The 16,640-nt window shown below is 42.0% G+C and overlaps 1 protein-coding gene across 1 annotated transcript in view; it reads left to right on the top strand.

The window, feature by feature from the left end:
* The window catches only part of RPP21 (ribonuclease P/MRP subunit p21), a 314,500-nt gene that overhangs the window by 8,697 nt on the left and 289,163 nt on the right, over positions 1 to 16,640 (top strand). The window contains exon 2 of the mRNA XM_044062370.1: positions 11,341 to 11,407. Within this exon, the coding sequence (XP_043918305.1) occupies positions 11,351 to 11,407 (57 nt within the window). The 5' untranslated portion in view covers positions 11,341 to 11,350. The remainder of the gene's footprint in view (positions 1 to 11,340; positions 11,408 to 16,640) is intronic.

The following is a 16,640-nucleotide window of genomic DNA, read 5'->3' as shown; positions in this document are numbered from 1 at the left end:
TCAGCTTCATCAGCTGCACAGGATGTTGAATCTCACAATGTTCATATTGAACACTGCTGCAGTAGCCTGTGCTATATGGTTTATATCATGCTGTTAGACTGAGAGTTTTTATTTTATTCTTAGTGAGTTTAAAACAGTACATTAAGATGGAATAATAGGCTTGAAAAAACTTGTTTTCGTGTATGCATTCAGTTTCAGTTAGACAGTTCAGCAGAAAGAAAAAAAGATGATCTTGCTGGCTAAGCATGAGATTTGCAGAAATAGTTCTCAGGGCGAGCTACAGAATGTTTCCTTCTCAAGGGAAGGATGTGTACTTGCAATAGATTGCTAGATATGAATGGACGGTTGGCCACAGGTATATGCAAAACAAGGCTTGAAAACCAAGGCTAAAGAGGTATGTAAAACATTACAGGGGTTTGGTATTAGGAAATACTTAAGATACGGTCTGAGTCAGTTAAGTTAGGTTTTGGACTGATATGCAGAAGGTCTTTGCAGTACAGACACTAGAGCCTATCTAACATTTTTTAGGAGGAAAAACCTGTTTCAGTTGATATTCAGGAGTATCAGAATATACATGCAGAACCTTTGGATATGTATAGCAGCACTGTTACTGTTATCCAGCATTCAAGAATTTCTATAGACTGTTATTGTTTATCAGCAGTATTATTGGAAACAGTATTCGGATATTCTAATTCATCTAATAAAACATTCTTAACCGACCTACAGCATGTGCAGAATTCTTTCTGAAAAGTACAAAGACTTGGCCCATAAAGGAGAGACTGGCACCTGTTCTGCATAAATTTGGGTAATTAACAGGTAGACCTTCATTCCAGTTAATTCCAGTATACTACAATCTTAGCAATTATTTCACTTGCTATGGATATAACAGCCACCCAGTTTCCAAAACTTTATGGCACCTTCCACTAGCTCAAACTGTCAGTCAGCTTGAGCTGAGCACCAAACCCTTCAGAGCTTTCCTGATGCCAAAGAGGGTGCTCCTCTGCAGGCTTTTAAGAATCAACTGTTAGCTAATGTTCCATTGGTGCCAGATGAGTTCCCAGTTGTTGGTGGGGGGGGGGGGGGGGTGGGCCTTCCATTTTTTTTATGGCATTAAACTTTTTTTTTCTGTAAAAAGGTTTTTTTTTTTTTTTTTTTTTTTTTTTTAACTGGAGTATCACACTTTTATAATTAAAAGTCATTACTTTTTCTGTGGAGAAACTGTTTTACTTTTTGGGGCTGGGTTAAATGAAATGTTTGTAATATTCCCTAGAAAATAAGCACATCAAAAAACATTTTCCATCTTGCCTGTTGTTATTTCCTGTTTCTGCTAAGCTTTCCTGGGAATGTGGCACCTTTCTCAGCTTGACCATGGAACGATATACTGTTTACTCAGTTGTACCTTCTTCCAGGCTGACACTGAAAGATTAAGCCATTACCACCACAGCAGCTTAGTAGTTTGCCCCATCCATAGGTGGGTGACTCTGCTGTGGCCAAAGGTGGTTCTTCTAACCACTCATCATTTTCTTCATATCCCCTTGGTGTAGTTTCTACAGCCACCATATCTGTTGGTATACCTGTAGCATGCCCTGTTAGAAGGGACAGGGAGCATGTCTGCTTAGCCAGAATACTGTGCTTATTAGTGTAAATGTTTTTTCTGTCATTTCTAGGTATGTTTCTTCAGAACTTACTGTCACAAAGAAAGAAACAAAGCATCTCATGTTTGTCTATTCTAGACACTTCAGGCAAGGAGGCAAGTCAACTGAACATTCTAACTATAGGCCTATCGCCATTTTATCCCCACTATCCAAAATACTAGAAAAAAGGATTATACACTCACAACATTTGAACCATCTGTTGACTAACAATCTACTAGGCAAATCACAGCATGGTTTTAACCTAACCATAGCACTACCACTGTCCTTCTGAACGTTACTAACACCATCTACACATGAATGAGAGTAAAATAGTCTTGCCTATCTTCCTTGAGGTGTCTAAAGCTTTTGACACCGTCTCACACCACAAACTAACCATTCTCTCTGACCTAAGACTTGGCCACTCTGCACTTGAATAGTTCCACAATTGTCTAGATGGTCGCCATCAAGCTGTAAAATGGCAACGTATCTCTCCTCTGCTTCCAGTCATCCTGAGTTCCTGTAGGTTCTATCTTGGGTCCTCTCTGTTTAGCATCTTTGCTAACAATCTTCACACTCAGACACCTTGCTTCTTTAGTCCAGTATGCTGATCATTTTTAGAGCAGTGAACTCTTAGTCACAATGTGCCCATAACTTGCATGTTTTAGAAAAATAGTATAATCTTGTTTGTATTAATCTGTATTTAATCAAGACTGCATAAATCAATCTATAAGTGGAGATTTTCTTCCTGGGTCTCCTGTGAAAATGGGTTCTTTTCTGACCCAGTCGGACTTTCCCAGTAAACAAACGTCAAATAAATAAATGATTCCATTCTATGCTGCTCCTTCCCTTAAACAACTTCAAGATATAATACAACAATCTTTCTCTGTGGTAGAGTCCTGGCTTTCTCATTCATAGTTCATCCTTGATGCAAAACCAAACTTATGTTGTTCCATCCCACAAAGACTATCGACCCCCCCCCCCTGCCTTCCATGTGGCATCTACCAATTTGACACCATTATCTCTCCTGCACCCCAAACTAAACTCCTAGATGTAATCATTGATAATGACATGAAATTCGACATTCATATATATCAAAGTACATAAAAAAGAAAATAGGCACACTATACAGAAAAACTGTTTCTAACCACTGACACCAAAGCAGCCAGTGCAAGAACCCACCTATTCTACTGTCCTCTACGCATCACCCATACTCACAAACATAAAACGGAAATCTTGCTATAATAAAAGAGCAAAATTTGCCACAGTCTCTACACACAAATCCCACCACTGTTTAGTCCTAAAACAACTTGACTGGTTAGAACTTCCTCATCTCTTCTCCTATACACAAATTACAATGGCTCATAAGCTACTATACCAACCTGATGATAAAACTCCAGTCCTCCAAAACATACTACAACCATACTCTAATGATCATAGCCTACATTCTACTAATAAATCTGTCTCTGTTCATGCTCCAGCCCTAATTGACCAATGCTAACTTGATCGTACCTTATTTCACTCTAAAAGATTTGTCATCTAGATACTGTCCTTTCTACCCTGTTTTTCCACTAACTATATCTTCAGGAACTGTCATACACTACTCATGCACACATACAATGTATCTGACCTACTTCTGTATATAGTAAGAAATGACTATGTGTCCATGTCATTGTTTTTTGTTAACATTTTGTAATTATTTGTTGCTGCTAGACTAGTGTTATCTTGAACATGTGCTTCATTCTTTGTATCCCATTTTTGTACCATATCTAGATAATCATTATTTGTATTTGTATATTTTATATCTTATTTCTCTTTCTGTATAATTGGAGATTTTCTCCCTGGGCCTCCACTGAAATTGGGCATCTGCCCAGTCAAACTTTCCTGTTAAACAGATGTCAAATAAATTTATTTGCCTTGGCTCAGGGTTTATTGTATACTCTTGACCATTCTTTCAAGACTGTTCTTTTTAAGAGAAAAATGGATTTCTTTCTTCCGGAAGAGATTCAGTTGATCTGAATCTGTAGGGGAATGTGAAGGGGCAGTGGTAGGTTTGTCTCATCAAATTTATTCAGATTTTGAGCAGTGTGGTATCTGATGGTCCCTGAGAGTGATTCTCTGTCTGAGACTATTACCAGTATGCATAAGATTTTTCAGTGGGATAATGGGGATGTTTCTCAATCCTTTAGACAATTTTATGATTTGTTACAACTGAAATTTCCTGAACTTTCCCCTATTCCTTCAATTTTATCTGCCTTAGAAGATGTTTTGTTTCAGCTTTTAATTTTCCTGCCAGTCATGCTGTTGCCCTTTAAACATTCCTCAATCTACATTTTTATACATTAATATCAGACCTGACCCATCAACTATTTCCTTAGTGAATACTAATCTCTCTTCTGACAAGAATGAGAACATTTGTGATGTTAGTAGAGTGTTTCTGCAACTTCAGTTTTTAGAATTATCTTATTTGATTCATGTTGAAATTTATTCCGGCTAATTGATGCCAAAACATTCCTCAGCTGGAGGGAATTGGTTCCTGACCCAGAAATTCCCCAGACTCTGGAAAAGACTGCCCATACATGTCAAGCAGAGTGCCTCTTTAGCCCTCTTCAAAAAGAACCTTAATTATTGGATAGGAGATAGGAAATTCACTCTGGGGATCACGTCAGTCGCCCTGCTAGACAGGGGTCCAGGGAAGTAAATACTGTGGGAAGAAATAGCCAGGGAATTGTTATGGCTAGGCTTGTATAGGCCCTAGGGCCGATAGCCTAGTACCAACCTCTGAACCTATTTTTCACAGTTTCTTCCTGTGAGGAACAATCTGCTTTGTGGCATTTGGTTTCTTCTGGTTCCCAAGTAAATACTCATTGCCTTAAATGTGCCTGTGACTCTCTGGTTGCAACTTCCAGGGTTGCTGCCACTGAACTTTTTCAAGGAGGGTTGCCTGGCTGTGTTCGTAACCTCCCAGAGGATGTCAATAAAGAAAATTATCCCATGGATAGAGTAGTAGTTTTTGACCTTCTGCTGCAGAGGACACGCAAGTGTGATGAGAAGGGAAAACTCGGCCCTTCTTTTCCGAGATTTCTAAGGATTCTTCACTGCCTTGTACAACTTTGGCCAACAGCAAACTAAACAATCCCATCAAAATACCAGTAAGCAAACATTTAAAAAGCAGTGGCAGGAAGTTTCAGAAAAGAAAAACATACCCCCAAAACTAATAGTCTAAACCTGCATTTTTCTCTTTAGCAACAGATTTTCTGCAGATGGGTTCAATCAAGGCTACAGATGGCAGTAGAAAGCTTCCCATCCTTCCCATAAGATTCCTCTTTATCTACCAGACTACACTTTTTCCCTCCTGTCTCACAGCATCTGCTGTGTCAGGGATTCTAGAAACTCTTCTTTCCTCGCTATTAAGAGAGAGATTTTATTTCAGTATGCTTCTGGTGCCACAAAAAGATTCTTGGAGGCCAATTCTGGACCTTTCCTTCCCAAATCAGTTTGCTGTAGTGCAGAAGTTCAAACTGCTGTCCCTTCACCACTTAATTGCCTCTTCTTCATTTGAGTTACTTGTTGATCTTTTATATTTTAAAAGATGCATATCACATTCCTATTAATCCACATTTCTGGTGTTGCTTAAGGCTTTGTGTATCTGGATCACTTTATTAGTTCTCTGTGTTACTTGTTGGGCTGTCCACTGTTCCAAGAGTGTTCACAAAGTGTCTAGCTTATGTGATTATCTACTGCTGGCTACAGGGTATCCCTTGTTTCTTGGGTGACTTGCTTATTTTTGCAGAGTCTTTCAAGGAGCCAGGAATGTCTGTGTTTGGAAAGGATCTCCTGCCCAAGCTGAGTTTCCATTCAGAAGTTTGTTGTTTTTTTTTTTTTTTTTTTCTCTGACTACTCCTCAGTGCTTTCCTGGGGTGTCTGTTGGACACCTCAGTACAAAGAGATTTTATTATATAGGAAAAAAATGAGCCATATTTAAATAGATTTCTTTGTTTTTCCACACGACTACCTTCTCAGCAAGGGAATTCTTGAGGATTCTGGGTCTTAATGGCATCCCTGATTCTCATCATGATACCTCTTGCAAGACTCCACATGAGAAAAATGCAACTGTATCTGAAATTGCTATGGTCCTTGGGACCTCTTGGTGTTTACAGATAACAAACCCCACAGTCATGTGGTAAATGAACAAGGAAGGGGGAACCAGATCTTGCTCCCAGTGCAGACTAGCTGTGTTAGCATGGGATATAGTTTTACAGTACAGTCTTGCTGTACCAGCATCTTGCATCCTGTCAGAGCAAAATTGCAGACAATCTGAGCAAGACTGCAACAGACTCTCACAAGTGGAAATTGGATTGGGGAGTCTTTTAAGGTGTTTTATATCTAAGGTATTGTATATCTGTGTGGAACATCTCAAAGTGTATGTTTTTGACTCCTATCTAAGCAATCAAGTAGCAAAATTCTGTTCCAGGATGACATGCCAAAAGGTCTGGTACAGAGTCGTCAACCCCCCCCCCCCCCCGAGTACTTCTGAAGATTCAGAAGGAATTCCCAACGATCAGTGTGGTGACTCCTTTCTGGCCTAGACAACAGTGGCTTTTCCCTTCATTGTGAAAGACCAGAGGCAATTACCATAAGCTTCCTGACAGACTGCATTTATACACTCAAAAATCACTGATCCCAAGCATCTGTAGTTGACTGACTGCTTGGGCGATAAGATTTTAATACCTTTTAGACACCCTTTTTTCTGGGGATGTGCAATGAGTATTGGAGGCAAGAAAACACTAGGAAATCGTATATTAGCAAATGGCTCCTAGGTGTGTACTAGGCTAATGGCCCTGGGGCCTTTACAAGCCTAGCCACAGGATTACCATGGCATTGTGCCACCCGACCTTAGTTCCTAGTGCCTCTGTCGAGTAGAGCCACTGGAGTGATTCCTATGGTGAACTTTCTATTTCCTATCCTGTCATCAAGATTCCTCCTGAAGAGGGCCATTGAGGTGCTCTGCTTGGCATGTATGGGAAGTCTATTCCATAGCATGGGCAGTCTCTGGGTTATGAACCTGTCCCCTCCAGTACGTTCTGTTGATTGTGGTAATGAGGTTGAGATCTTTGGAGTGTGTGGTGCGAAGGATTGGGATTTCTTTAGATGTAGCATTTCTAACAGAGCTGGGTCAGACATGGCTTTGCAAGTCAAGCAGAGATCGCCTCTAAGTAGGCGATGTGAGATGGAGAATAGTTGGAATTTTTTGAGTCTGTCCATATAGGACAGTGTTTAAGACCTAGGATCCTCTTTGTGAAGTACTTTTGTCGCCTCTCCAGTTGTTGCAGGTGTCTAGTGAGGTACATGCCAAATGGGGCATTGTACTCAATGATTGGCCTAATGAGGTAAGAGTAGAGAGAGACGATGACCTCTTTTTCTTCCTGGATGCAAAACCCTTGGTAATGAGATGTGCCACATAGAAGGATCTTCTGACCACAGTGACAATGTGGTGATCAAAAGAGAGATTGCTGTCAACCCATATTCCTTCTGTGTTCAGTGGACTACCATCAGTGTAATTCATGGGAACCGGGTTTTTCCCAAAGGGGATGACACATTTTTTGGCATTGAGCTTAAGCCCATGGTTCTGACACCAGTCGTTGGTCTCAGTGAGGCCATTCTGTAGGACGTCAACATCACTTGGGAAGTTAATAATCGCTCCCAACTTGCAATCGTCCATGAACTTTGTCAGCCAGATTCCCTTTGTGTTGGCCTGGACTTCAGAGAAGTAGATACCAAATGGGAGATGACCCAGAATGGAACCCTATGGGACTCCACTCGTGACTAGTCGGCAGTCTGACTTGGAGTCAGCTACTTTCACACTATGGGTTCTATCTCTGAAATAGTTTGCAATCCACCTAGTGATATAGGGGTTGATGCCTAGCTTCGTGAGTTTTTCTATGATTCCGGAGTCTGGAATGGTGTCCAAGGCCTTGGCCTGATCAAGATGGGCTGAATTAACCACCTTGCCTTCATCCACAACTCTGGTGACTGACTCAAAGAAGTCGACCAAGTTGAGCAGGCATGATCTTGCTCATGAACTTCACAAAACCAAACCGTGTGGGATCCAGAGTTTGGAGATTCCCTATATCCTTGTTTGTTAGGTCCATAATGATGCGTTCCATAGCTTTGCATATCGGACTCGTCAGGCTAATGGGGCAATAGTTCCCAGGGTCTGTAGTTGCCCCTCTTTTGTGGAGAGGGAGGACTGTAGCAGTGCGTCATTCGTTGGGGACAAAGCCTGAGGTGAGGCAGTGATTGAACAGGGCACATAGTTGAGGTCCCAGTTCACTCTGTAGTTCATGTAGAACACAGCCAGGGATATTGTTAGGTCCCATAGAAGCTGTATTCTTGGCCTTGGACAGTGCTGTTTTAACCTGTGCGGCAATAATACTGGGTGCCTGACAGTCTAATAGTATTGTGATCGGTCCTTTGGTGGTGGGGGAGGGGTGAAGTTGGCACTGAATCTGTCAGCTTGATGTAGGAGGTACCACTGTGCAGTAGCTGGATATTGCCATGGAGATTCTTTAAATAACTATAGAAGGCCTTGTGGTTGTATTTACTATCTGCTGCAATTCTGTTTTCATAGCTAGCTTTAGAGGATTTGATGAGGGATCTCAACCTTTTGTTGAGGCTGATAAGGGAGTTTGTCCAGTCTTGCGACTTCACCTTATTCCGCATCAGTTTCCTGTTGTAGAGTTTGTTTATGGCAGAGGACAACCAGATTGGCTTCCTTTTTTGGAGGAGCGCGTCTTGGTTCTGTTGGGTATGGTGAGATACATGCATTTGTGTACGTGTTCGTACAGTGCATTGATTCGCCAGTCATGCAACTATTCTCCATTTGTATGGGTGCCATGACGTTAGCCACCTCTGTTTTTAGGAGTCCAAAGGTAGCTTTGAAGAAGTTTTTCATGGTGGTTACTGTTGCGGGGGTGGGAGGGATGTGTATTTCCAAGGTGATTAGTTTGTGGTCTGATCTAACCAGGGAGGAGTTGACTATTTGTGTAGAGCAACGGTCGCCCATGTTAGTAATGACCAGGTCAAGGATGTTGCTGCCTCTAGTGGGGGTAAGAACAAGCTGGTCCAGAGCATTGGAATTAATGATTTCCAGGAAATGTTGGGCAAGTGTATTGGTACATGAGTAGTTTTCCCAGTTAATGGGGGGGTAATTGAAGTCGCCCAGTATGAGATTGTTAGATTGGACCTTAATATTCTCCATGGTGCTTAGGAACATGGAGTGTTAGTCTTGGGACATGGTTGGGAACCTATAGCAGGCTACGACCTGAATCACTGTCTTACCCAATGTTAGCAGCAATTGAAGTATCTCTGATGCATTATGTTGGGCTGCCAGTCTGGAGTTGTGCGCGCATCCTTTATGAATGTGGAAACACCACCACCTTTGGCACTTCTGTCCAAGTTCTGGGGCCAAAAGGTGTGGGATTAACTATAGCCTGGTAGTGCAGGGGTGCTTTCTGCTGCCTTGAACCAGATCCCTGTTAGAGTACAAATTTCGATGTTCTCCATTTTAAGGAGCGCTTCGAGTGAGTGCATTTTGAGATTTAGACTACTAACATTGAGCAGCATGACCCTCAGATTGCATTTTTTTTGTAGCTGTTACGTTGGTAATTTGGTCTTTGGAACACCGCCTAAAAAGGCACTGTAGGGGTGGCAAGAGCCTTGCCCAGTGTCTGGAAGCCCAGGGGTGACAGATGCAGGCCATCTCTTGGCAAAGCATCGAGGTCTGTCAGTCATGTCATTCCAGGAAGACAGATGCTGGATCCCCTTAGAATGACGCCAGAAACTTAGCCAATTGTTGAAATCAGTCATTTTCTTCTTGTACTGTGGTATCTTTCTGGGTGATGGTAGGATACTGCTCAGGGCTAGGGTCATACCCGCCTGGGCTACATAATCCGAGAGCTCCTCCAAGTCTTTCTTCATGTAGTCCAGGAAGGTAAGTCTCAGGTCATTCACACCCACATGCACAATGACAGAGTCATGTTTGTACCTGTTGTTGAGGGACCCGAGTGCGTGCGTTATGTGGGGGATCCTGGCACCTGACAGGCAGCTGACCGTTACTTTCTCCTTATTCAACCTGGTGAGTGGGACATCAGTGTGTCTCACTATTGAGTCACCTATGACTAGTGTGTTGGACCTGCTGTTTTGCCTTGGGGGTCTTTGGTTGAGTGGCACACTGTTAGGAGAGTTGTGTGTCGTGATTAGTGTTGTGTTGTGGTGGTCGAGTGCGTTTCTGCCTTGAAGGTGTCTGATGTTTGGGTAGATTTTTATTGAGAGCCTCTGCGAAGGTGGGTGTGTGGTTTGTGTTTTTTTGAGAAAGCAGTGTTGCTGTGTGTTCTGCAGGACTGTTTGTTCCATGTGGTGTGGTGCCGTCTCTTGACCAGCTATTCTGGTGTTAGCTGGAGAGTGCGTGGCTTCCAATTTGGATATATAAGTGTATCTCTCAGAAGTCTGAGTGTTGGGAGGTAAGAGGAGAGGGTTGTCAGTATACATGAAGCAGTTGCTACATTGCCTCAGGATGCCCAAGTTTGCCAGGTTAATAGGAGCAAGCATGTCTAAAGGTCACTTCCCTGTGCTTTGAGTGGTGAACATTAATAATAAGTACTGGAGCTGTTTCCTTGTAGACCTTTTAGTGCTGGTAGCACTTTTGTGTGCTGCAATAATTGCTACAAGAAGTCTGGTAAAGTGCTAGACTAATAACCTAGTAACAGTGCAGGAGAGGAGAGAACTAGCAGATCTAAGGAAAGTTGTTTAGTTATCTGGTGAAGGTTATCTAACTGGTGGCAACAAATAACCATTCCCAATTCAGGGCTTGTATTTTTTCAGTTTTATGGTATTTATTTGTACAAGTTACTATACTATAGCCTGCCTGACTTCTCAGTCACTATTCATTTGTTGGCCATTTCAGCGTGTCTGCCCACAGAGCCCACTCTTTAAATGCCATCATACATGAAAATGTTTTTGAAAGGGTTTCTGCATATGGAGCCACTGAGGATGTTAATTTCTGCAGGTGATTTAAGACCCAGCCTTGAGGGATTTATTCTTAGTCATTTGTTCTTGTGCCTTTTTTCTGCAGAGCAGCTAGCATTTACTTTCTCCCTTTTATTATTCTAGTTCTCATCTCCACATCTCTCTGCTACTTAAGGTGCCTGAGTAACCCCTTCTCAAGACATTATCATGCATATCGGCGAACGTAGATCATTAAAGGGTCCCTGTACTGCTAGTTAGCACTTTTGCAGTAGTGGTCTTTAGATTGTATTCTTAACTCTAGTAGATTGTAAAAAAGTTTAATATTTGGTTAGAATATTTTAATAACTGCAATAATGCAGGGACAAAGAATAAGTGTTGGTGTAGTTAAATTCATTTTTGTTCTCTTATTTTGTCTTCATGGAACTTTAGGATGTAATGGGATAAAATACGTTGCATATGATAATCGGTATGTCATTACTCTTGTTTTATTGCATTCTTTAAACATTCAGTTAAGCGTGCACCCTTAAGTGATTTATTGCACTTTGACTTGAAAATCTGTAAATATAAAGGGGTACATTGATCAAATAAAACTTCTGAATATTAAAGCTCTCTAACTTTGAATATCATGCATGAAATCTTTCATATTTACTTTGCAGTTAGTAAATTTTCCTATTCTGTTCAGGTAATCAGCAATGTCTTCTGTTGTCAAAGATCAAGACCATTTTCAGCGACTGAACTTCTTGTACCAGGTACTATTTTTTCCCACTGGATGCTTCATATTTGTTCAGATGTTATGGAATTGTATTACTTAAATCTCTTTGAGAATCTTTAAATGTTTTATATGCAATTAATACTTAACTTTTTTTTATTTTGTTTCATAATTTGACTTTTTATTTAATGGCCGTGTTTGTACCCTGTACACATTTTGCGGCTGATATGTGTCCATCCCAGAATTTTCATCTCAAGTCCATAAATATTTGACATTTTAGACTGACAAAAATCAGTTTTGAATCACTAACATCACTTAGTACTGAAGTGGATTCTGCATCTGTGGAATTTGTGTGATGTGGTCGACTATCCCTGCAGTAGAACACCACCTCAGGTTTCTAAGCTTCCCACTTCTGAAAATAGGAGTGAAAGAGATGCGAGTATGTTCAGTCATTAATGCCATTTGAAACTATGAAGACAGTAACTGTACAAACTGGGACAATATTTATGCTGAGTTTGAGAGTAATAGTTGTGGAGTTAGTGTCTAGTAGAAGCACTGTTCCATCCTTACCAATGTTTGGGGTGGTGGAGCCTTGCAGGGGTCTCCCTGCAGGAATGCTTTTGAAAGTGTATGAGTTTTGAATTTCACACTTTTTGAATTATTGGCCTACTTCTGATGTGAAACTGTTTCTTATAGAGTTACTATAACAGGTTTGTATTGTGTTCTGCGGCTGCCATCACATTTTACTATACCATCATTGGCCTTTCACACTATTTCAGCTCCTGAAGGCATGTGCAAGGCTTATTCAATTGTTAATTGCCTTGTGTGCTAGAGAGTTTGCTTGCCTGTCTTTCTGTACCTATGCTTCCTTTTTGTTAGTGAACACGTGTGCAGAGAGCCTGGGAAGCACTTTTCAGTAAGCTTCATCTAAGAAATGCATTGGGTCTTCCTCCTCTTAATCTAAACTAGAAGTGTCATTAGGCTGATTCCCTGTCCTAGGAATCCAACTAGTTATCAGTTAGAAAAATGTAGAGCACTGTGGTCTCTCTGCTTTCATGAAGAATTTTTCTTGATGTGCCATTAACTCCATTGTGGAATCACTCTTTTGTGTGGCATTCCCAAGAAGGTGGATACTGGAATTCTGTGAAAAACTAACTGTAGTGTATTCTTTGTCAAAAGTAAAGTGGTAAATTTGTACTGTGCAAGTTTCCAGAGGTTCTAACACTGTTTGTTTTTTTTTTCCTTCTTTTTTGTTGGATTGCGGTTGACGTATTGTTGTGACATTTTCAGGTGGCAATTGGGTATTAAATGTTCCTGCTATCAAAGAGAGACAAATCAGGACATTTTCTTTGTTTTATCCTTCACAGTGAAAAGGCTAAAGACATCTTGTTTAAAAAAAATACATGACTTTAGGTCTGATGCTGTAACAGTAGTTGTTTGTCCTGAAGAAAAGGATGTATACTTTGTTAATTTAGCCTGAATTGTGTAATCTGGGATATTCAAACATGAATCACTTGTTGCAATAGTCTAAGCTGTATGGATCTGATTTACGTGACCAGCTTGAGAAGAGCTCCATGGGACAGTTGGAATGCAAAAAGCTTCAGAGTTTTTTTGCCACCAAAGAGCACTGATTTGGTGGGCTCAGTGGAACTGTCTTTCTGTAATCCTATAAGGCTGGGCAGATAAGTTGCCTGTTGGGGAGAACCTTCCACTAATTCTGTATGTATTAGAACCTGCAATTTTGTAATAGACTTGTGTTTTGCAAGGAGAAAGTTATGGGACCGCCATTCCTTTTCTAAGGGAGTTTATGTAAATGTTTTTTAATGTTTTGTGAAGAAAAAGATAGGTAGACTATAATGAAGTACTGAACAAAATTTGTGTTTGGGTCCGGATAGTGTGCTTATGGGGGACTGCCAGTGACTTATCTCAAAACCAGATAGATTTGCTGTATCCAGGACTTGTTTGTAAGCTTCTGAGCGATGCCAAATTCTGCTCTTCAGTTTTCCCTTAAATCTGGTAGTTTTCTCCTCTCCTGCACTTTTACTAGCTTATAAGTCTAGCACTTTACCAGACTTCTTGTAGCAATTATTGTTGCACACAAAAGTGCTACCAGCACTAAACGTTCTACAAGGGAAAGGCTCCAGTACTTATTAATGCCCCCTCCAGGCATGTCTAAAGGTCAGTTCCCTGTGCTTTCTGCTATTACCCTGGTGAACTTGAGTATCCTGAGGGAATGTAGCAACTGTGTCATCCTCCCAGACAACCCTCTCCTCTTACTTCCCAACACTCAGACTTGCGAGAGATGCACTTGCTTATCCAAATTGGAAGCCATGCACTCCCCAGCTAAGACTGGAATAGCTGGCCAAGAGGAGAAGGTCAACATTTGCACCACACCACTTGGAACACACAGCCTTCACATAAAAGCACAACCCACACACCCACCTTCGTGGAGGCTATCCAATAAAAAATCTATCCAAACAGCAGAGAGCTCCAAGGTAGAAATGCACTCGACCACCAAAACACAGCACTAATCACAAGACACATAACTCTCTTAAACAGTGTGCCACTCAATCAAAGCCCCTAAGGCAAAACAGCATGCCCAACACACTAGTCATAGGTGACTCGATAGTGAGGCACACTGATGTCCCACTCACTAGGTTGAATAAGGAGAAAGTAACAAGTAACCTGCCTGTCAAGTGCTAGGATCCACCACATAATGCACACACACTCTGGTCCCTCAACCGGTACAAATATGACTGTCATTGTACATGTGGGTGTGAATGACCTGAGATGTCCATCCATGGACTGCATGAAAAGAGACATGGAGGTGCTCTCGGATTATGTAGCCCAGGTGGGTATGACCCTAGCCCTGAGCAGCATCCTACCATCACCCAGAATACCACAACATTACCATCAGAAAATGATTGATTTTAACAATTGGCTATGTTTCTGGTGTCATTCTAAGGGGATCCAGTATCTATCTGCCCTGGGATGACATGATTGACTGACGGACCTCGATGCTTTGCCAGAGATGGCCTGCATCTATCACCCCTGGGCTTCTGGGTACTGGCCAAGGCTCTTGCCAGCCCTATAGTGCCTTTTTTAGGCAGTGCTCCAATGACCAAATTACCACCATAACAGCTACAAACAAATGCAATATGAGGGTCATGCTGCTCGGCGCTGGAAGTCTAAATCTCAAAATGCACTCGCTCGAAGCACTCCTTAAAATGGAGAGCATCGACATTTGTGCTGCAACAGATACCTGGTTCAAGGCAGCAGAAAGCACCCCTGCACTACAAGGCTATTTCATTACACAACCTTTCGGCCCCAGAACTTGGATCAAAGCTCCAAAGGCGGTCATGTTTTCTTTTTCATAAAGGATGCGCACACCTCCAGACTGGTAGGCCAACATAATGCAGCAGAAATACTTCAGGTGCAGCTAACATTGGGTAAGATGGTGATTCAGGTCGTAACCTGCTATAGGTCCCCAAACATGTCCCAAGACTTGCACTCCACGTTCCTAAGCACCCTGGAGACTTTTGGGGTCCAACCGGGTATATATTACGTGATCGAAAATTCAGATGTTCGAACACATAATGATCGACCCCAATGGAGCGAAACGGCAGAATGTCAAACACGTAAATGGAAATCTCAGTAAGGGGAGATTTCCGTTTACTGCAATGTAGTGCGGTCTCGAAGGTGGTATATTTAAGTAGCGGGGGTGGGGGGGTGCAGGGGGGCTTGCCCCCCTGCATAAAGCAGTTTAATGGTTTGTTTGTGTTTTTATTTTTTTCCGGCCGTTCGACATTTTGCCGGTTCGCTCTATTGGTGTTGATCATTACGTGTTCGAACATCTGAATTTTCGATCACGTAATATAGACCCTGGTCCAAAACACACTCATATTGTGTGACTTCAACTACCCCTCCATTTACTGGAAAAACTACTCATGTACCAATGCACTTGTCAAAAGTTTCCTGGAATTCATTAATTCCATTTCCCTGGACCAGCTCGTTCTTCCCCTCACTAGAGGTAGCAAAATTCTTGATGCGGTCATTACTAACATGAACGACTGCTCTACACCGATAGTTGGCTCCCTCCCTGGTTAGATCCGACCACAAACTAATCAACTTGGAAATCTACATCCTTCCCACAAAGGTAACCACCATGAAAAACTTTTCCAAAGCTAACTTTGGGTTCCTAAAAATAGAGGTGACAAACTTCACGGCACCCATACCAATGGAGAATAGATGTGTGACTGCCGAATCATACACCAATGCAGTGTATGAACATATACACAAATGCATGGCGCTCACCATACCCAGTAGAACCAAGACGCTCTCCTCCAAAGAAAGGAAGCCAATCTGGTGGTCTCCTGCCATAAACAAACTCTATAACAGAAGGAGGAAACTGATGCAGAATAAGGTGATGTCCCAAGACTGGAAAAACTCCCACGGTGGTGCAGTGGTTAGCATTGCCGCCTCACAGTAAGAGGTTCTCTGGTTCGATCCTTGGCTGGAGTGCCTTCTGTGCAGAGTCTGCATGTCCTCCCTGTGGTCTTGTGTGTTTCCTCTGACATCCCAAAGACATGCTGTAGGTGGATTGGACACTCTACATTGGCCCTAGGTGAGAGTGTGTGCATGTGTGTGCCTTCTGTGGAAGGTTGGGCGCCGGGCTGGCAACTCGACACTGTAAAACTCCACTGCCAATCATGAGCAGACAGGTGATCCGCTGTGGTGACCCCTAACCGGGAAAAGCTGAAAGAAGAAGAAGATCAGCCTCAACAAAAAGTTGAGATCCCTTATCAAATCCTCCAAAGCTAACTATGAAAACAGAATTGCAGCAAATAGTAAAGACAACCACAAGGCCTTCTATAGTATTGTAAATAATCTCCATGGCAATACCCAGATTTGCTCTGAGCTACTGCACAATGGTACCCCCTATACCGAGCCAATGTACTGGCCGACAGATTCAGTGCCAACTTCTGTGGGACCTGACAATATCCCTGGCTGTGTTCTACATGAACTACAGAGTGAACTAGCACTTCACCTGTGTGCCCTGTTCATTCACAGCCTCACCTCAGACTTTGTCCATACTGAATGGCGCACTGCTACAGTCATCCCTCTCCACAAAGGAGGAACAATTACAGACCCACGATTCTGATATGTAAAGTTATGGAATGCATTATTATGGACCTAATAACCAAGGATATAGGGATACTCCAAACTCTGGATCCCACACAGTTTGGATTTGTCAAGGGTAGATCATGCCTGCT

The sequence above is a fragment of the Protopterus annectens genome, chromosome 2.part1, assembly GCF_019279795.1.
Source record: "Protopterus annectens isolate FY-2018-M chromosome 2.part1, PAN1.0, whole genome shotgun sequence".
Classification (NCBI taxonomy): Eukaryota; Metazoa; Chordata; order Ceratodontiformes; family Protopteridae; genus Protopterus; species Protopterus annectens.
This window is presented reverse-complemented; position numbering and strand designations above follow the sequence as displayed.